This window comes from Canis aureus, chromosome 13, assembly GCF_053574225.1.
Source record: "Canis aureus isolate CA01 chromosome 13, VMU_Caureus_v.1.0, whole genome shotgun sequence".
NCBI lineage: Eukaryota > Metazoa > Chordata > Mammalia > Carnivora > Canidae > Canis > Canis aureus.
In genome coordinates, this window is record NC_135623.1 from 12,978,088 (window position 1) to 12,996,864 (window position 18,777).

The 18,777-nt window shown below is 38.6% G+C and overlaps 1 protein-coding gene across 1 annotated transcript in view; it reads right to left on the reverse strand.

Annotated features, from left to right (window-relative positions):
- LOC144281894 (protein argonaute-4) overlaps window positions 1–18,777 on the reverse strand; it is a 39,617-nt gene that overhangs the window by 18,757 nt on the left and 2,083 nt on the right. The window contains exons 2-12 of the mRNA XM_077844783.1: window positions 11,893–12,058; window positions 9,143–9,263; window positions 6,955–7,136; window positions 6,622–6,758; window positions 6,383–6,517; window positions 5,586–5,673; window positions 3,245–3,392; window positions 2,617–2,736; window positions 2,365–2,493; window positions 1,986–2,119; window positions 694–878 (exon numbers count right to left, since the gene is read on the reverse strand). Of these exons, the coding sequence (XP_077700909.1) occupies window positions 694–878; window positions 1,986–2,119; window positions 2,365–2,493; window positions 2,617–2,736; window positions 3,245–3,392; window positions 5,586–5,673; window positions 6,383–6,517; window positions 6,622–6,758; window positions 6,955–7,136; window positions 9,143–9,263; window positions 11,893–12,058 (1,545 nt within the window). The remainder of the gene's footprint in view (window positions 1–693; window positions 879–1,985; window positions 2,120–2,364; window positions 2,494–2,616; window positions 2,737–3,244; window positions 3,393–5,585; window positions 5,674–6,382; window positions 6,518–6,621; window positions 6,759–6,954; window positions 7,137–9,142; window positions 9,264–11,892; window positions 12,059–18,777) is intronic.

The following is an 18,777-nucleotide window of genomic DNA, read 5'->3' on the forward strand; positions in this document are numbered from 1 at the left end:
CTCCCACCCGCCTCCTCTTTTTCCTCTAAATGCAAGAGGTAAACAGACAATAACAAGAGAAATTACTACAGAGGGCAGCAAAGACATCTTATAAAGATCAAACAGCTGGTCTGTAGTTCCCGAATCCTTTATTTAGGTGATAGCCAGAAGACCTTCCTATCACTCTTGTTCTACTACATACAAACTAAATAGCTTCATTTCTGGAAGGGGTAGGCTCACCCACTCTTCCCCGCCCTGATATTCCTAAGTGCTTTTCACCAAACATTCTGAGTCTTCCTGCCTTTGAGGGCTACGGTAGCATCACACCGCTTGCCCCATGCTCATTCCCACTGCATTTCTAGGCCCCCATTCGTGATTCCTGCACAAAGGTTGGGAAGGAGCCAGGTGGCTGGTTGTGGTCAAGAAGCTGCAAATGTTAAGAGCCTTCCAGAGCTCTCTTTTCTCTCTGCCATGGGGCCAGCAACATTCCAAATAGCGATGGCTCTACCAACCTGGGTCTCAGAGTGAAAATGACACGATAGCATCAAACAGAGGCCACAGTCCACCTCAAAGGACACACAGTAGAAGAAAAAAAAAATCTTTGATGCTTTGAGCCACTGAGAGTTTGGAGTTGTTTGTGACTACAGCATGACCTAGCTTATCCTTTTCTACTCCTTGAAATCATCCCTCATACAACATTAAAGGGGTCCATACCATACACCGGTGTCTTCCCAGGCAAGATAACCACGATTAGCTGTAGGCCCACATAGGTCATTTTCAGATGTTTGAACATGGGCTCCACGCTGTCTGCACCTTGTGCATACTTGCAGAAACACGGCTGACCCTGGATGGGCATCCCTGCATCCTTAGAGATTTTACGGAGCTGGTCAGTGAAACTCCTGTTAAAATAGAACCAATGGCACAGTGCTTTCATTTCAGAGTATGTGCCTAGCATATATTTTCCACTAAGATACTTCTTTCAGTTCTGTACATTCTTAGCCAAAATTAAAAATAAACAAATAAAAAATCTTTAACTGGTTGCCAAAGATGGGCTGGCAATTACATCACTGTAATTATAATGCACCAGAATCTGTATTAGCAAGCGATCATATCATCATTTTGAAACTTTAAATAATTATGCCTCAACTGGGCCCCAGGAACTAGGATAGCATTTCTGTTCAAATATTTTTTTCTTTTTTTTTTAAACATTCAAGTCAGTACTTCTGAACTAAAGAAAAGCAAAGTCAAAATCTCAGGTAATGTGTACTTTGGTAAGCCAGGCACAAGAATGGCTGGGTAAGCTTGTGTTCTGAGAATATGGAAATACAAAATTGGTATATTTAGGATTACATTCAAACTTGCAACAGATTTGATTCAATAACAATATCAAAAGAAATCATCACTTTAAAAAAAACAATTCATTGTGAAGTTTCACGTTTTGGGTTTGAAAAGTTACTTTAATCTATGCATAAAGCTTTCAGAATAATTTCTTTCATGTATTTGCCAAAATTTTGTAAGATTCCTTTCTTTCATCCAGTTCCCTTCTCCTGCCTTGATTTTTTTCCACCCTTCTCACTAACTTCCTTTCTATAGATAGCTGCATCTTTAAGACACGAACCAATGATCTCAGTCAGTGACCCTGCAGTAAAACAAGCTCACTAGCAAATTATAATGATTAAAAAAATGGACTAGTTTTTATCTTAGCTGAAGAGATACAATTAATACCAAAGGAAGCTTCACTAAGAACTCAAGAGTTTGTCAACAGTCACTGCTTCCGCCTTGTTAATCACAAATTTCTGCTCTAAATATAAGGACATTGAGTCAGATTCTGAATGTCATTCCCAAGTTTGCAATTTACTGTAATACAAGGTCTTTTTCCCTATAGCCAGATGGCATCAGTATAGGAGTCAGGGATTTAGTGCCAGTGCACACAGCACATTCACGTAAAGATGGTATTTTCATATCTGGAAGGGATATTACTAAGCTGAAAACATGAAGATACTCACTTTAGTAAATCTTCCCTACATTGTTTCTGAGGCGCAAAACAAGCAACTGCCCAAACTTTAATTTCAATGCCAGCATAAAACTGCTTTCCTCGCATGTCCCAGACACCCTGGTTGGGTGTGGCTACCGTTTTATTCTTTAAAAAAAAAAAAAAGAAAAAGAAAAAAAGAAAAGAAACAAAAGAAAAGAGAAAAGACATTACAATCTAAGGCCATTTTACTGTTGAGGAGGGGATAAACAAAACTCTATTTGGTATTAGCCAAAAGACAAAAAGCAATAATGAGCCAAACTATGGGTAAATTCGGTGTGGTGTAAAGGAGAAACCCTGGATGATTGTCTTTTCGACTGTAAGGAGCGTGCTGAACAGAGTAAGACGCTTACCCGGCCTCCGTACTGCAGCATTGGTGCTGGGAGTACCCTGCCTGTCAGCTCTGTCATTTCATTGTGGACAACAATACCAAATTCTTTAAGGTATGGATCCGGTCCACCCACCATGCTGTTACTCTTCACCTAAAGAACAGGAAAGCCTGCGTATATAAAAACCAAAGAGTAACTGTGTCCCACCAGGAGTTTTCCACTGTCTCGTTTTCTCATCTGAAAGTGAGCTGATTGTGAAGACCAGGCCTTACTGACCAGTCTGCTGATTTCTTCCTGTCTGTCAGGAGCAGATCTGGCTGTAGCTTTGATCATCGTGGAAGTCTGATTGTCTGTGAGTTTCTTGATGCATCGCTGTCCTGCCACGATATTACAGACCTGCAGAGAAGCAAAGGGAAATTTATTTGTGCGATGAGTTTCAATACTGTAAGCCTTGGCTGAACTGTACCTTCCATTCCCCCAAAACACGAAAATGGTATTACCTAATGGAGCTATCTGCCTAAAATATCTTATTTATTTTTTTGAAGATTTATTTATTCATTAGAGAGAGAGAGGGGGAGAGTGTGCACACACACGCAAACATGCAAGTGGGAGGTAGTAGCAGAGGGAGAGGGAGAGGGAGAGGGAGAGAAGCAGACTCCCTGCTGAGCCAAGAGCCCAGGGCAGGCTCAATCCCACAAACCCAAGATCATGACCTCATCTGAAACCAGGTCAGATACTCAATGGACTGAGCCACCCAGGTGCTCCTGCCCAAAATATTTTAGAAATTCATACTAAATTCCTACCACTAGTTAGAACAGGATTTTTTTTTATGTTTTTGGATTTTTTTTTTTAACTCATTCAAGAGATTGGCAGATCTCCCAAAACAAAGTTTAGTTTAGCTTACCTCAAGTGGCAAATATGTATGTTTTTGTTCTTGTCCCACTTGGAGACAGGGAAGATGCGGGTATTTCAGCTGCAGACTATACTTCTGCTTAAAATATTGAGCTACTGTACATTCCATAGCTTGACCATTTTCCAACTGTAAGGGAAAACTATGGGAGAGAATATCTTTTTAGAAATGTCTTCAGAAAAAAAAAAGAAAAAAGAAATGTCTTCAGGTTCTTTTTTTTTTTTTTTTTTTTTTTAAGGTTCCTTTTTTCTTAAATAAGCAAACAGACGCCTAACATTTTCTACCTTGATCATTAAAAAACAAAGGTCAATCTTTATTTGACCAGTTTCACTTAAGTCATTTTAGTATTTAACGAGAACAGTGATTCTTGGAATTTCCATCTTTGTGGACGCTAGGATGAGAAAAATATTATTTTTTTTTAAAGATTTTATTTATTTATTCATGATAGACAACAGAGAGAGAGGCAGAGACACAGGCAGAGCAGAGGGAGAAGCAGGGTCCATGCACCGGGAGCCCGACGTGGGATTCGATCCCGGGTCTCCAGGATCGTGCCCTTGGTCGAAGGCAGGCGCTAAACCACTGCGCCACCCAGGGATCCCGAGAAAAATATTATATTAAAACTTAAAAAGTTAAAAGGAGAACCAGAAAATACAAACTCACTAGAGGCCAGTGAACACCTACAGATACATATATGATCTCTTGCTGGCTTATTAAATGATTAAAATCAAATAATGACTTGGGATCATCCACACAGGAGTTTTATTTGCTTAAGAGAACTTTTTGTAAAATGAGTGTAACACAGTTATTGGGACTGCATTTCCAGATTCCAAACCAGGACAAATATATGTGGATTTGGCGGCAAAAAGGCCAAATACATGAAACTGAGTCCGTGCCAGGATATTTGATATAAATTGGGGAGCATGATTTAAGAGATTCTCTGTCTTTGGCTCTTTCAGGTGGGTAATTATCTCAGATACTTGGTATAATAATAACTTTAATCTGCTTTCTTAACTGTTACAGTCCCACAATATAACAATGCAGCAAGGATCATCTATGTAATATTTAAATACAGAGGTTTTTTTTTTTTAAGATTTTGTTTATTTATTCATGAGAGACACACACAGAGAGAGGCAGACACACAGGCAGAGGCAGAAGCAGGCTCCACGCAGGGAGCCCAACGTGGGACTCGATCCTGGGTCTCCAGGATCACACCCTGGGCTGAAGGCAGCACTAAACCGCTGAGCCACCCGGACTGCCCAATATATGTGCTTTTAATTTTCATGTAAAGATTATATAAATCTGTAATTATTCTTACAAGGCTACGTGAAGTAATTAATGAAAAAGATACAGTTCTTGAAACAAAAACTAAACTTCTCAATAGTGACTTCATAAGGTTTCAGTAACTTTTTTCCCCCTAGAGAACGAAGGCAATATTATGATATGAAAAATACATGGACTATCACTTTATAACTCTTAAGAAATTCATATCAGGTACATATGGGTTCATACAAAAGAATTTATTCAAATCATACTGAATTAATATGCCACATTTATCCAGAAGTCACCCAAAAACTTCTATCTAGAACAAAGCCCTCCCAGTGATTTTGATGTACACTAAGTTTAAAAATTGAGAACCACGGATCTAAAGCAAAAACTAGAATATAAACAAACAAATAAAAAGCTTCTGACTAAGCAAAATAATATTAAGTTTATATATTTAAGTTCATGCTCTTTACTTGGAGGGGCCAATATTTATTTATGTCAGAAATCAGTTTAAAGACCTTGTTTACAAGAACAAAACTTACATATACAGTAAATTAAAAGCATTTTCATATATATTTTCTCATTATGCATAGTTCACAGTGGATCAGAAGTTAGGTGGCTAGAGAAATAAGACTGGAAAATGGAAATGAGTAGCTGCTGGAGGCATGCCATACATACTGGCAGCTGGAAGAAGTGGCAGCTAGCTACAAAAAAAGAGAAAAATCCAAACAAAACACAAAGCAATATCTTCTCATGACAGCCTTATATGACTTATAGGACTTAACATATCCCTTGGGACATGCATAATGATGACTCTACATTGTTATATAAAAGTTGATCTGTGGTTGGCATCCTCCATTTAAGAAGTGAAATGAATCAAAGGCAAGAAATAGGTTTTTTAAATGTCCCTATCAAAAATATTTAAAACGTTTTTTAAAGCTTGGGTACTTAAAAGTGATGACCTCAGTGATTTTGAAACTTGCAATACGGGCTACCATTTTCTCTAATGATTAGAGCTACTTCCTCTGTTACCAAAAATATAACGGTACCATTTTAGATGTGGTTAACATACGTTTGATGACTGGCTGGCCGTCTAGTCACATTACAAACTCGATATTTTCGTTTCATTTGTCCACAGTGGGTCACCTCAACTTTAAGACCTGAAATTAAAAAATAAAAGTCAAAACATCAGGTATTAATTAAAATCATAGTGATGAAAACAGGCTCGAACGTTGTTTTCGGAAAGGCATGGCATTGTCACAGGATGAAAGTTTCAAGGATATGGGAACAATTTCATCATGTAGAGGCAAAGTCTCAGCTAAGAAGAAAATCTTAGAACCCAGAGGACTTAGGATGTGCAACCTACATTATTAATTCGTTCAATAAATATCTACTAAACACCAACTATTCTAGTATTTAGTATTGGGTCTAGAGACAGCCCTAATGAAGCTCATGTTGTAGTAAGAGAAGGTACCTAATAATAAGAAAATAAATTTCAAAGGAGAATGAACTTGTGTTATTTTATTAAGATGGAAGTTCAAAAGAATATAATAAAATAAATAAATAAAATAAAATGGAAGTTTTTAAGTGGGTAGGGGTAAGAGTGCCTGATGTGTGCCAGCTACTGGGCAAGAAGCCTTGTATATCTCACTGCATTTAAGTCTCACAACAAACTTAAAGATACATATTATTATCTTTGCCTTAGAGATGAATAAATTAAGACTCATGATGGTTAAGGGACTAACCCGAGGTCCCACTGATAGAACTGGTTGGGATGGGACGGAAACCCAGGTGTGTCAGACTCCAAAACCCTGCTCCTTGCACCATGCTGAGCTGCCTTTCTGAGGCTGCTGTAATGTAAATACCTACCTCTGATTTCTTTGGTAAACTTGACACGCTGGGAATCTGTTAGCGGTTTGGTCTGTTCATTGATGTTCTGAATGTCTAAAACCTCACACATGAACTCAATGATAGGCTGAGCCCGGTAGAAAGCAGTTGCAGACACTAACAAACAGAGAGGAAGGGTACTTAGCTTCAGTTCAGAGAAAGGGAAAGCACCACAAAAACTAGCCAAAAGGAAAAAGAGTAAAAAGATAATTCTATTGTACCGTCAATATTGAGCATCATATTCCACATAGCAGGTCTCACAGACTGATGAAAGCCAAACCAGACCTCTCTGCCCCCTCCCAGAGGGTGGTAATAACCTTCGGGAGGTGAGAAAAAAGAACGACCCACCGGAGTGTACCTGAAGGAATGAGTTGGCATGTTTCATAATCAAAAAGTCGAAAGGTCTTTCATTTTACTCTCAATTTTCTAAACAAACCTGAAACTAAGTTTGAACTGTGATTTATGCAGAAACTTCTCAATGGCACCAATGCAACCTACCAAATAAATTAATCAATCTGACATTTGTGGGAATGAACTCAAACTTAGGTACTAACCTCATGGAGGGAAGGTGTCTTGTGATAACATCAAGTGCTTGTACTGAGTCATCTGGGACTTCATTCAAGTGCCCAGCCAAAGCTTCTAAAAGCAACTGAAGGCTTACAACTGATACCCACTGAACAGACACTTTAAAGGTTTGGTCTTTACCCTCACCTGGAAGGGTCACTTCCATATCAACCTAAGGGGAAAAAAATTGTATTTACATACACATATTTACAGAGAATGAAAGAAAGCTCCCAGGAGTATTCAACATTGTATATTCATAAGGATATTTATCTTAGCACTTTCTGTAATTGAAAAACATTGGAAACAACATAAGTGTCCATCAATAGAAGAATAATTTAATATGAACTATTACATAATAGTTTGGATATAAGATGAATGCTACAACATGGATGAACCTTTGAAAATATTATGCTAAGTGAAAAAAGCCAGACACAGAGGGACAAATATTGTATGATTCCACTTATAAGAAGTACTTAGAATAGTCAAATTTATAGGGACAGAAAGGGCAGAGGCAAAGGGAGAGGGAGAGAATCTTAATCAGCCTCCATGCTCAGTGGGAGCCCGACATGGGGCTCGATCTCACAACCCTGAGATCATGACCTAAGCCCAAAACAAGAGATAGACGCTAAACCCACTGAGCCTCACAGATGCCCCAAGACCTAAGGTAGAATAGTGGATACCAGGACATGGGGGAAGGCAAGAGGAGAACATATTGCCTAATGGATATCTACTTTCAGTCTGGGATGATAAAAATGTTTTGGAGAACTATAGTGGTTACAATTGCACAACAGTGTGAATACGCTAAATGCCACTGAATTGTACATTTAAAATATTTTATTTATTTATTCATGAGAGATACAGAGAGAGGTAGAGACATAGCAGAGAGAGAAGCAGGCTCCCTGTGGGGACCCTGATGCAGGACTCGATCCCAGCACCCAAGGATCACACCTTGAGCCAAAGGCAGACATTCAACCACTGAACCACCCAGGTGCCCCATTATTTTTTTAAAGATTTTAAAAATTTATTTATTCATGAGAGACAGAAAGAGAAGCAGAGATATAGTCAGAGGCAGAAGCAGGCTCCCCGCAGGGAGCCTAACGCGGGACTTGATCCCGGGACCCAAGGATTACGACCTGAGCCGAAGGCAGATGCTCAATCATTGAGCCACCCAGGCACCCCCAAATTGTACATTTAAACTTCAAAATGGTTAAAACAGTAAATTTTATGTTGTACATACTTAACCACAATAAAAAAGAATTTGAATAAGGTACATTGAAATGTAGAGAAATGGAAAGATTTCCCAGACATATTGTTAAATGAGAAAGCAAATCATAGAATGATATGCAAGCAAATAAAAATATACATAAGCATATGTATAAATAGCTGATGCACATAAAAATATCTGAAGGATTCATACCAAATGATTAGTTTCCTCTAAAAAAGGAAAATGGGATGGGGGGGGCAGGTAGGGAGGCAGGAAATCACAGTATTTTTAGATGTCTAAGTAAGTTTATAATGAGTATATATTTACATATTTATTTTTTAATTTAAAAACTAAATTTGTAAAAATAAGTTATTGTGACATTATGAATATTTTCATAAGTGGGTGTTAGATAATTTTCTATAATTTATAAAAGCTCCATTGTTTATTTTTATTTATTTTTTTGCTCCATTGTTGAGATTCACATAGCACATAGATTAGCAATGTGACAAGCCTGAAATATCTGTAATCAACCTAATCTAATCCTAATAATCAGAGTCAACTTAAATTCTAATGCTTATCTCTTTTTTTAAGATTTTTTTTATTTATTTATTTATTTATTTATTTATTTATTTATTCATGAAAGACAGAGAGAGAGAGAGAGGCAGAGACACTGCAGAGGGAGAAGCAGGCTCCATGCAGGGAGCCTGATGCAGGACTCGATCCCGGGACTCCAGGATCACGCCCTGGGCTGAAGGCAGATGCTAAACCGCTGAGCCACCCAGGGATTCCCACTAATGCTCATCTCATCTTCAATTATGGATTCACTAAGGGGACAGGGGCATATGGATGCAATAACAAATCTATCATCACTGTGTGAAACAACTCTAAGAATTAAGTTGTCTTTAGAAAGGGAAACATTCTGTCCTATGCAAATGACCTAAGTCTAATAAGGGTTCCTGGCTATTAACACTTACCCTGTCCCGTCCAATTGGCAGTGGGTGTGCTGTGTACATGTTTCTTTTGCCATCATAGCCAGGCTGCCGATCACCAAATATCTGCATCTTGAAGTGCCGCACCATTGTATCTACTACCTCTCTTAACAGTAATGGAGAGAGTGGCAGTTAGCTTTGGGAAATGGTGAGCAGTAAGGAAACTATCATGATCCCCTCAATCACCTACACGGAGTTCAAAACTACTCAGGAAAAGCAAAAGTCACACTTGGCTTCAGTAATTGAAAAAACAGTCAACAGTGGTCAACTAAAGAAAGATAGCAACCCCTGAACAAAAGCAGCTACGCGATGGTAAGAAAAGCAGGGAATAAAAAGAGAGCATAAAATGTATGGCATCTTCTCAAACTCTTGCCTTTCATAATCCTCTCCTATGACAAATGTAGCCTTATGAGAATAATCTATCTTAGGTATCTAACTTTAGCATGAATATTCACAATTGAACCACGATAAATTTGTTAGCGAATAAACATCCTCACTCAAATATCAGGGTTTCAGGAAAAAAAAGTAGGCAGAAATTCAGAAATGGTGAGGGCCAATGAATCTAAGATATATTCAAAGGAATAAGTCAACCCCCTTTGCCCTAATGCTGGCAGTTTATTATTCTTTATATGGACTTGTTTTATTCCAAAGTGCTCCTGAGCAGTGTAGAGAAGAAAATGTAAAATATCTTCATTCCATAAGGATTGCCAATGTAGTTCCTTCCTTTTTAGAATTTTTCATTCAATCAAGCATGCATAGCATTACCTAAGTGTTCTTGTAACTACATCAGACCACACCATAAGCAGGCTCTGAACTAAAGGCAGTTGTAGGGTAACTAGAGTATACGGTTCAAGGTGCACAGATCTGAGTCTGTGAGATTTTGGAACGCTAGAGTCAACGAAAACTCTGCATCTTACCAATGTCTACATTGTGGGAACTGTATCTTAAAAGCCAAAATCTATCACCACTAGCTAAGACATTAATGTTCTGCAGATAAGATCTGCGGAAATGATACACATTCATAAAATAAATCATGCAACTGAAAAAAACTAATGGAGAAATGTAGTATCATATATTACCAATTTTTAAAAAGCTAACTGAAGACAATACAGTTTCATATTGGAAGAGTAATTTCTCATATTACATTCTTTTTTTTTCATCTTACATTCTTAAATTATAACCATAAGTAAGTTTATAGTGAAGAGATATTTTCACCTCTATTCTCAGTTAATCTTTGTGAGACCAACGGGCTGATGGTAAGTGCCTTCATATTAAAAGGGGAAAAAAAAATTCAGAATAGGCAAGTCATCTTCCCCTTTTCACACAGCGATTAAAGTGCTAGAGCTACATGACCTTCGACAAGGTACTGAATCTTCCACGTATCTGTTTCTTTTCATTTGTAAAATTATAATAATCCTAACACCTACCACAAAAAGTTTGTTGCGTTAAGTGAATAATGACACAGAATATTTAGAACAGTGCGTGTCATACAATAAACCTACTGACTCTGGTGTGCTCATGGATATGACTCCAGAATTTTCCTCTTTCCTGAATTATATCAAATTTTTCCTCTTTACTGGATTATTTCCTTCAGCATACGGATGTGTTATAATTTCTCTCACCTTCAAAATAATTAAACTTCCCTAACCTGACTTCTTCCTCATTGTTCCCCTTTTGTGTCAAAATCCCTTTAAAGGAGTTGTCTCTAACTGCTCTTTTCCTGTCTCTCTTAAACCTTCTCCACCTTCCCTCCACCAAAACTACTCTTCCCAAGGTCTCCAGCAAGCTCCACAATACTAAATTCAGTGCTCCTTGAATACTAGATGATAAATTCTTCCAACTTAAAACATCTTTCCTTGCCTCCTTGCTCTGTCTTGGTCTCCCCTATCCCAATGGCCTCCCCATGCCAGTCTCCTGGCTAATACTTCCTCATTGCCCCAATTTTAAAATACTGCAGTGCCCCAGGACTCAGTCTTGGGAGTCTTTTTTTTCCTAACCACATACAATCTTACCCAGCTCATGGCTTTACCACCAACATGGTGATGACTCTCAAATATTTGTCTCTAGCCTAGACCTCTCCCCTGAATCCAACCTCATCTATTCAACTTCCCACTCAACATCTCCACTAGGATGTCTAATAGATATCTTAGCCCTAACGTGTCCAAAACAGGTCTCCTGATCTGCCAGCCTTGTTGACTTCTCCCAGAGTTTTCCCCATCCCAATAAATGTCAACTCCATTTTTCCACTTACATAGGACAAAAACCTGGGATCCATCTTGACTCATTTCTTCCCTCATACCCTATGTTCCATCCATCAGCACATCTTGTTGAACTACCTCCAAAAATTATTAAAAGTACCTCAGTGGCTCACCCTACCCTCATTCTCTATCTTCTTTCCCTGATTTATTTTTCTTCATAGCACTTATCCCCAACTAACACGTAATATGTTTTGGGTGCTTATTCATTTATTTTCGGTCTTCTCCCCTACTAGAATATAAGCTCCTCAAGGATAGAAACTTTTGCCTTTTTTATTCACATTGAACAATGATGTATCCAGCACCCTGCTAAAATCTGTGGAGGATAACCAAGTATTATACAACAAAGCTGCTATCAAGAAACTTACCATCTTAGAGACAAAACAAAACCTACGTGTTGAAAAAATTTAGAGAATATACATGATAAATAAGTTATATATGCATTTAAATGTATAAAAGTCTACTGTTTCTAATCCTTACCTGTTGACTCTCCGAGGCCTTTTTTCTGGTTTAATATCCACATCATAGTGATATACATCTATTTTAGGAATCTGAACCTGAAAATGGTTGGCTAACAGTCGAATTGGTTTTCCAACAGTTCCAAGGCCAGGACGACGAGGTGGCTGAAACAGGCTGGTTGGAGGTCCTGAAGAGATTGAAAGACATTTGATGTGCTATTTGGCCATAAAGGATAATATTCCCTCATGATCATGATGATGATAACAATAATAGATACAATTATTGAGATCTGATTATTCACTGAACATACCCTGATATAAAAAGTTTGTGATATCTCTTAACCTAAGGTGTTCTGGATTTCCAAATATTTTTGCCATACAGATATCATTTTGAATCTGGGGGACATCAAAATTATATATACAATATGATGAACTCCTCTCAGATGTACGGTCCTGTAGAAAACCTCTTACGAGCATCAGTAGATCTCTAGCTAGGCTTACAAAATAATATGTATTTTTAAAAAGATTTTATTTTTAAGTAATATGTACACTCAATGTGGGGCTCAAACTTACAACTCTGAGATCAAGAGTTGCATGCTATACCGACTGGGCCAGCTGGGCACCACCAAATTACATGCATTTTAAAATAGAACCATCTCAAAAAATAAATAAATAAAATAAAATAAAATAAAATAAAATAGAACCATCTCTAAGCTCTAGGGACAATCGCCATGCTCAGGCTTGAGAAGATCTATTAATCCTTTACAAACTAGCCTATATTATAATTTGTACAGGCAGGAGGAGATTAACAGCAGCTATATTTATTAATTTACTTGCTAATTTAGATAGTGAAACAATGCCAATAATGTCAGGCTTTATTGTTTATGATCTAATGTTTTTAGAATCTGGACAATGTGACATTTCTTGATCATAATGTCTAGTTTACTTACTCAACATTTATTCACTTATTATATGCCTAGCCTGTGCTGTAGATTCAGGAACCTCTGAAGAGCTTTTGCCCTCAAAGAACTTACAGTCTACACCAGTGGTTCTTAACCTGGGGGACATACCGTCCCCCAGGAAACATCTGACAAATGTCTGGAGACATTTTTGGCTGTCACCAGAGGGTGCTATTGACATATAATGGGTAGGGGCCAGGGCTACAGCTAACCATCCTACAATGAACAGGACAGCTCCCTACAAAGAAGTAGCCATCCAAAGTATCAATAGTGTTGAACGTAAGAAACCCTGATCTAGATACAGCAGCAATTCCAAATTATTCCATTGATGGTTCATAAAATATTCTACAAAAAGACAGGATTTCACAAGCCAAAGAAACTGTGTATTATCTCTCCTTCTCAAAATTCCAATGTACGTTATATTAAATTCTCTAATGAGCTTTATAATACATAAATCTGTTTAACTAATCATTTACCCAACTTATTTTTTCCCCTAAACACACATACACTCTCTTTCTCAAATCAAGTATCTACCAATATTCAGCAGATAAGGAATTTGAGGAAACACAGACTGGGAAATACTTAACTATAGAAAAACCTTACTTCATCTTTCTTATGAAGTAGACACGGACCTAAAAAATAAACATCTTTTCTGCTACAAATAGGTGTTGAGTAAAACGGGCTGTGATTACAAAAGAAAGTTATAGCAGGTTCTTATTGCTATGGCATTTCACCAAGAACAAAGACAATTCACTAAGGAGAGAAAACTTTGAAGCAAGAAGCTATTCTGGTCCAACATCACTTAAGAAAATCAAAGCAAACACTTTAATGAAATGTGTGTTGACAGATCTCCATGTACTAAGTCTTAAAGTTATTGAAAATCTCACATACTAAATTCATTGTTCATTCTTCCCCCTAAATTCTACTCATCCTTCAAAACTCAGGTTAGGTGTGACTTCCTTTGGAAAGCATTTCTGGAATTCCCCAGACTGGAAGGTGCATCCTTGGTGTACCCAAGACCCTCTGTATAAGGGAGCACTTTGCACAAGTACACGGAAACAACATTTTAATTATTGTCTCATCCACTAGACTGTATATTCTTAGAAGAAATGGATCTCCAGTTCATCATTATCTCCTCAATACCTCATTCAATAACTAGCACATTGTAGGAATTCAATAAATGTTGAACTAAGCAATACAAGCATAGTTCATTTAATTGCACTTTGCTTTATTGGGCTTTGCAGATATTGCTTTCTTTTTTTTTTTTTTTTTTTTTTTTTACAAATTGAAGGTTTGTGGCAACCCTGCATTGAGCAGGACCACTGCTGCTATTTTCATACAGCATTTGTTCACGTCATGTCTCTGTACCACATTCTGGTAATTCTCACAATACTTGAAACTTTTCCATTATACTTGTTATGGTGATCTGAGATCAGTGGTCTTTGAGTTGCCATTGTAATTGTTTTGGGGTGCCACAAACTGTACTCGTATAAGACAGCAAACTTAATCCACAAATGTATGTTCTGACCGCTCCAGTGCCTGGCCATTCCCGTCTCTCTTCCTCTCCTTGAGCATGAGATTCCCTAGTCTCTGAGACACCACAATACTGAAATTAGGCCAACTGATAACCCTGCAATGGCCTTTAAGTGTTCAAGTGAAAGGAAGAGTCACATGTCTCTCACTTTCAATCGAAAGCTAGAAATGATTAAGCTTAGTGAGGAAGGCACGTTAAAGCCATGATGGACCAAAAGTAGGCCTCCTGCGCCAGTCAGCCAAGCTGTGAACGTAATGGAAAAGTTCCTGAAGGAAGTTAAGAATGCTATTACAGCGAACACATTAATGATAAGAAAGCAAAACAATCTTATTGCTGATAAGGAGAAAGTCTCAGTGGTCTGGAGAGATCAAAGAAGCCACAAAATTCCCTTAAGTCAAAGCATAACCCAGAGCAAAACTCTAACTCTCTTCAATTCTATGAAGGCTGAGAGAGGTGAGGAAGCTGCAGAAGAAAAGTTTGAAGCTAGGGGCACCTGGGTGGCTTAGTCGGTTGGGTGTCTGACTTGATTTCGGCTCAGGTCATGATCTCGGGGTTGTGAGGTTGAGCCCCCATCCATTCCTCCCATGCCCCACTCCCCATTAAGCTCCATGCTGTGTGGGGCCTGCTTGAGATTCTCTCTCTCCCTTTCTCTCTGCTCCAGCACACACACACTCTCAAAATATTTTTTTAAAGATTTTATTTATTTATTCATGAGAGACACAGATAGAAAGAGAGAGAGAGAGAGAGAGGGGGGCAGAGACACAGGCAGAGGGAAAAGCAGTCTCCATGCAGGGAGCCCGATGTGGGACTCAATACAGGGTCTCCAGGGTCATACCCTGGGCTGAAGGCAGCACTAAACTTCTGAGCCACCTGGGCTGCCCTCAAAATATTTTTTGAAAAGAAAAAAAAAATTGAAGCTAGAAGAGGTTAGATCATGAAGTTTAAGGAAAGAAGCCATCTCTAGAACATAAAAGTGCAAGGTGGAGCAGCAGGTGCTGATACAGAATCTACAGCAAGTTATCTAAAAGGTCTAGTTAAGATAAATTAATGAAGGTGGCTACAGACTTTCAATGTGGTTGAAACAGCCTTATATTGAAAGAAGAGACCATCTAGGACTTTCATAGCTGGAGAGAAGAAGTCAATGCTTGGCTTCAAATCTTCAAAGAACAGATCAGTTCTTGTGAATGGCTAATGTAGCTGGTGAATTTAAGTTCAAGCCAATCGTCATTCTGAAAATCCTAGGGTCCTTAAGAATTATGCTAAATCTACTGTCTGGCCTCTACAAATGAAACAACAAAGCCTGGATGACAGCATATCTGTTTATGACTATTTTTTAAATATTTTATTTATTTATTAATGAGAGACAGAGAGAGAGAGAGAGAGAGAGAGAGGAGAGAGGCAGAGACACAGGCAGAGGGAGAAGCAGGCTCCATGCGGTAGCCTGATGTAGGATTCGATCCTGGGACCCCGGGGTCATGCCCTGAGCCGAAGACAGACGCTCAACCACTGAGCCACCCAGGCATCCCATATAACATGGTTTATTAAATGCTTTAAGCCCACTGTTGAGATTTACTGCTCAGAAAAAAAAAAAAAAGATTCCTTCCAAAATATTACTGCTCATGAACAATGCACCTGATGACCCAGGAGCTCTGACAGAGGTGAACAACAAGATTAGTGTGGTTTTCATGCCTGCTAATACAATGTCCATTCTGCAGCCCATAAATCAAGGAGTAATTTCGACTTTTAAGACTTTGAGAAACACATTTTGAAAAGCTATAGCTGTCATAGATAGTGATTCCTCTGATGGATCTGGTCAAAGTGAATTGAAAACCTTCTGGAGGGACATCTGGGTGGCTCTGTGGTTGAGCGTCTGCCTTTGGCTCAGGGCATAATCCCAGGGTCCTGGGATCGGGTCCCACATCCGGCTCCTCGCAGGGAGCCTGCTTCTCCCTCTGCCTGGTCTCTGCCTCTCTCTGTGTGTCTCTCATGACTAAATAAATAAAACCTTTAAAAAAAGAAAAAGAAAAAGAAAACCTTTTGGAAAGGATTCACTATTCTAGATACTATGAAAAACGTTCATGATTCATGGGAAGTGGTCAAAATACCTACACCAACAGGAGTTTGGAAGAAGTCAATTCTAAGGCTCCTGGATGACTGAGAGGGGTTCAAGACTTCAGGGGAGGAAGTAACTGCAGATGTGGTGCAAACACCCAGAGAACTGGAATTAGAAGTAGAGCCTGAAGATATGACTAAATTGCTGCAATCTCATGATAAAACCTTAAGGGATGAAGAGCTGCTTCTGTGGATGAGCAAAGAATGTGGTTTCTTGAGATGGAGTCTATTCCTGGTGAAGATGCTATGAAGATTGTTGAAGTGATAACAAAATACCTAGACCGCACAAACTTAGTTGACAAAGCGGTGGCAGGGTTTGAGAGGATTGACTCCGATTGTGAAAGAAGTTCTATTGTGGGTAAAATGCTATCAAACATCACCGCATGCTGCAAGGAAATCATTCATGAAAGGAAGAGTCGATTGATGTGGCAACCTTCATTGCGATCTCATTTTAAGAGTTGCCATAGCCACCTCAAACTTAGCAACATCAGCCTCATCTGTCAGCAGCCATCAACACCAAAGCAAGAGCCCCCATCAACAAAGAGATTATAATTTACTGAAAGCTCAGATGACAGCTAGCACTCTTTTGCAATAAATCATTTTTTAATTAAGGGATGTACATTTTTTAGACATAATACTATTGTACACTGAGACTACAGCATATTGTAAAGATAACTTTTACATGCACTGAGAAACCGAAAAATTCATTGGACTTGCTTTATTGTGGTGATCTGGAACCAAACCCACAATATCTCCCAGTATGCCTGTACCATCATCTTTTTAGCAGCCCCAGATAGAAACTAAACAGAAACCCAGTCATTCTTAAAACCCAAGAATTGACTATCATTTTTCACTAAAGCAAAAGGCACGTAATTTACACTAGAAATATGATTGCTTGGGGTTGAGCTCCACTTCTGGTGTAGAAGGGATCTGCTGTAGGTGTGGTAAGACATTTCAAAACAAGGTAAGAGGTAAATCATAAATAATATCAGAGGCGACAGTCATACCAAATTAACCCCAATTAAATCATCTAAACAAGTCAGCCCTGCATGGTCTTGGGTACATTTAGGCAATCATTGTATCATAAATCCAGCTTTATGATAGAAATTCAGAAACAGAAATTTGGAGCAGATGACTTGCCCAAGGACATAGGGCTTTGATTTTAAATTGTGACTAGAATTTAGGTTTCCTGATTCCCAGCCCAGTGCGCTTTTTTCCCCCAATGTACTTCATAATCCTTTGGTACTTGACACCAAGGGGACAGAAGCAGAGGAAATGAAAGAAGTGGTATCAAAGGTGAGTGGTTTGGTAAGAGAGAAAAGTTAGAAGGTGAGTGGTTATTTCTTTGAGTAATAAATTAATGAATTAGGAGATTTATTTAGAAAAACCTTCATCTAAAATGTTCCTCATCTATAAAATATGGGAGGTGTGGTAAGAACAGCAGCTATTTCCTAAAACAATTGTGAGGATCCCATGAGATACTGTGAGCATCCATTAAGCTTAACACAGTGCCTCATAATAGTACGTGCTGAATAAACGTCAGCTCTCACGATTGCATAAATGTTAGAGTCAGTGCTCAAAGGTCCCTGGGCCTTTCTCCAAAATTTGGTGAGAAAGTCAGAAAATTACATCTTCCACAAAGGAAACAAATATTACTCAACAGGCTGGATGAAGTCAGCCTTAAATGAAGAGGAGGGCAAGACTAGGGGTCAGATGACCCAGACTCATCTGCATCTCACCACTCAACCTTGAGACCTTGACAAAGTCACTAAAGCTCTGGGAATCTCTTACTCATCTGGAAGCTGGGGCTGGCGCTGCCTTGCTTATCTCACAGAAGATCAAATGAGCTAAGAGCTATGAAAGTGCCGTAAAAAAAAAAAAGTTATCATTAATATAGCCAGAATAAATGATAATCTGACTAAATGTATTTCTAAGTTATTATTGTCAGAAACCAAAATAGAGAACGCACATGGAGACTAAGAATATTTCAGTGATTATTCAAGTGAGGAGGGCACAAAGCACCAGAGCTGTGTGTGCTTCAACAAAGCTGGAATCCTTCTCTAAGTTCTAAAACAGCCTGGATAAAATATCCCACAAGACTACCGACTCCCTTTGCTCCAATTCTATGTTCATCAAGAAGCTTATTATTAATTGGGTTTCCGAGGTAGTGTGACACCTGAAAAGGGGCTTACTGACAGCAAACAAGAAAATGTTCCGGTCAACAGAAAAGATTTATGTGACATTTTGATTTATACACTTGTGTCTTAACACTGTGGTTAGGGGATCCCTGGGTGGCACAGCG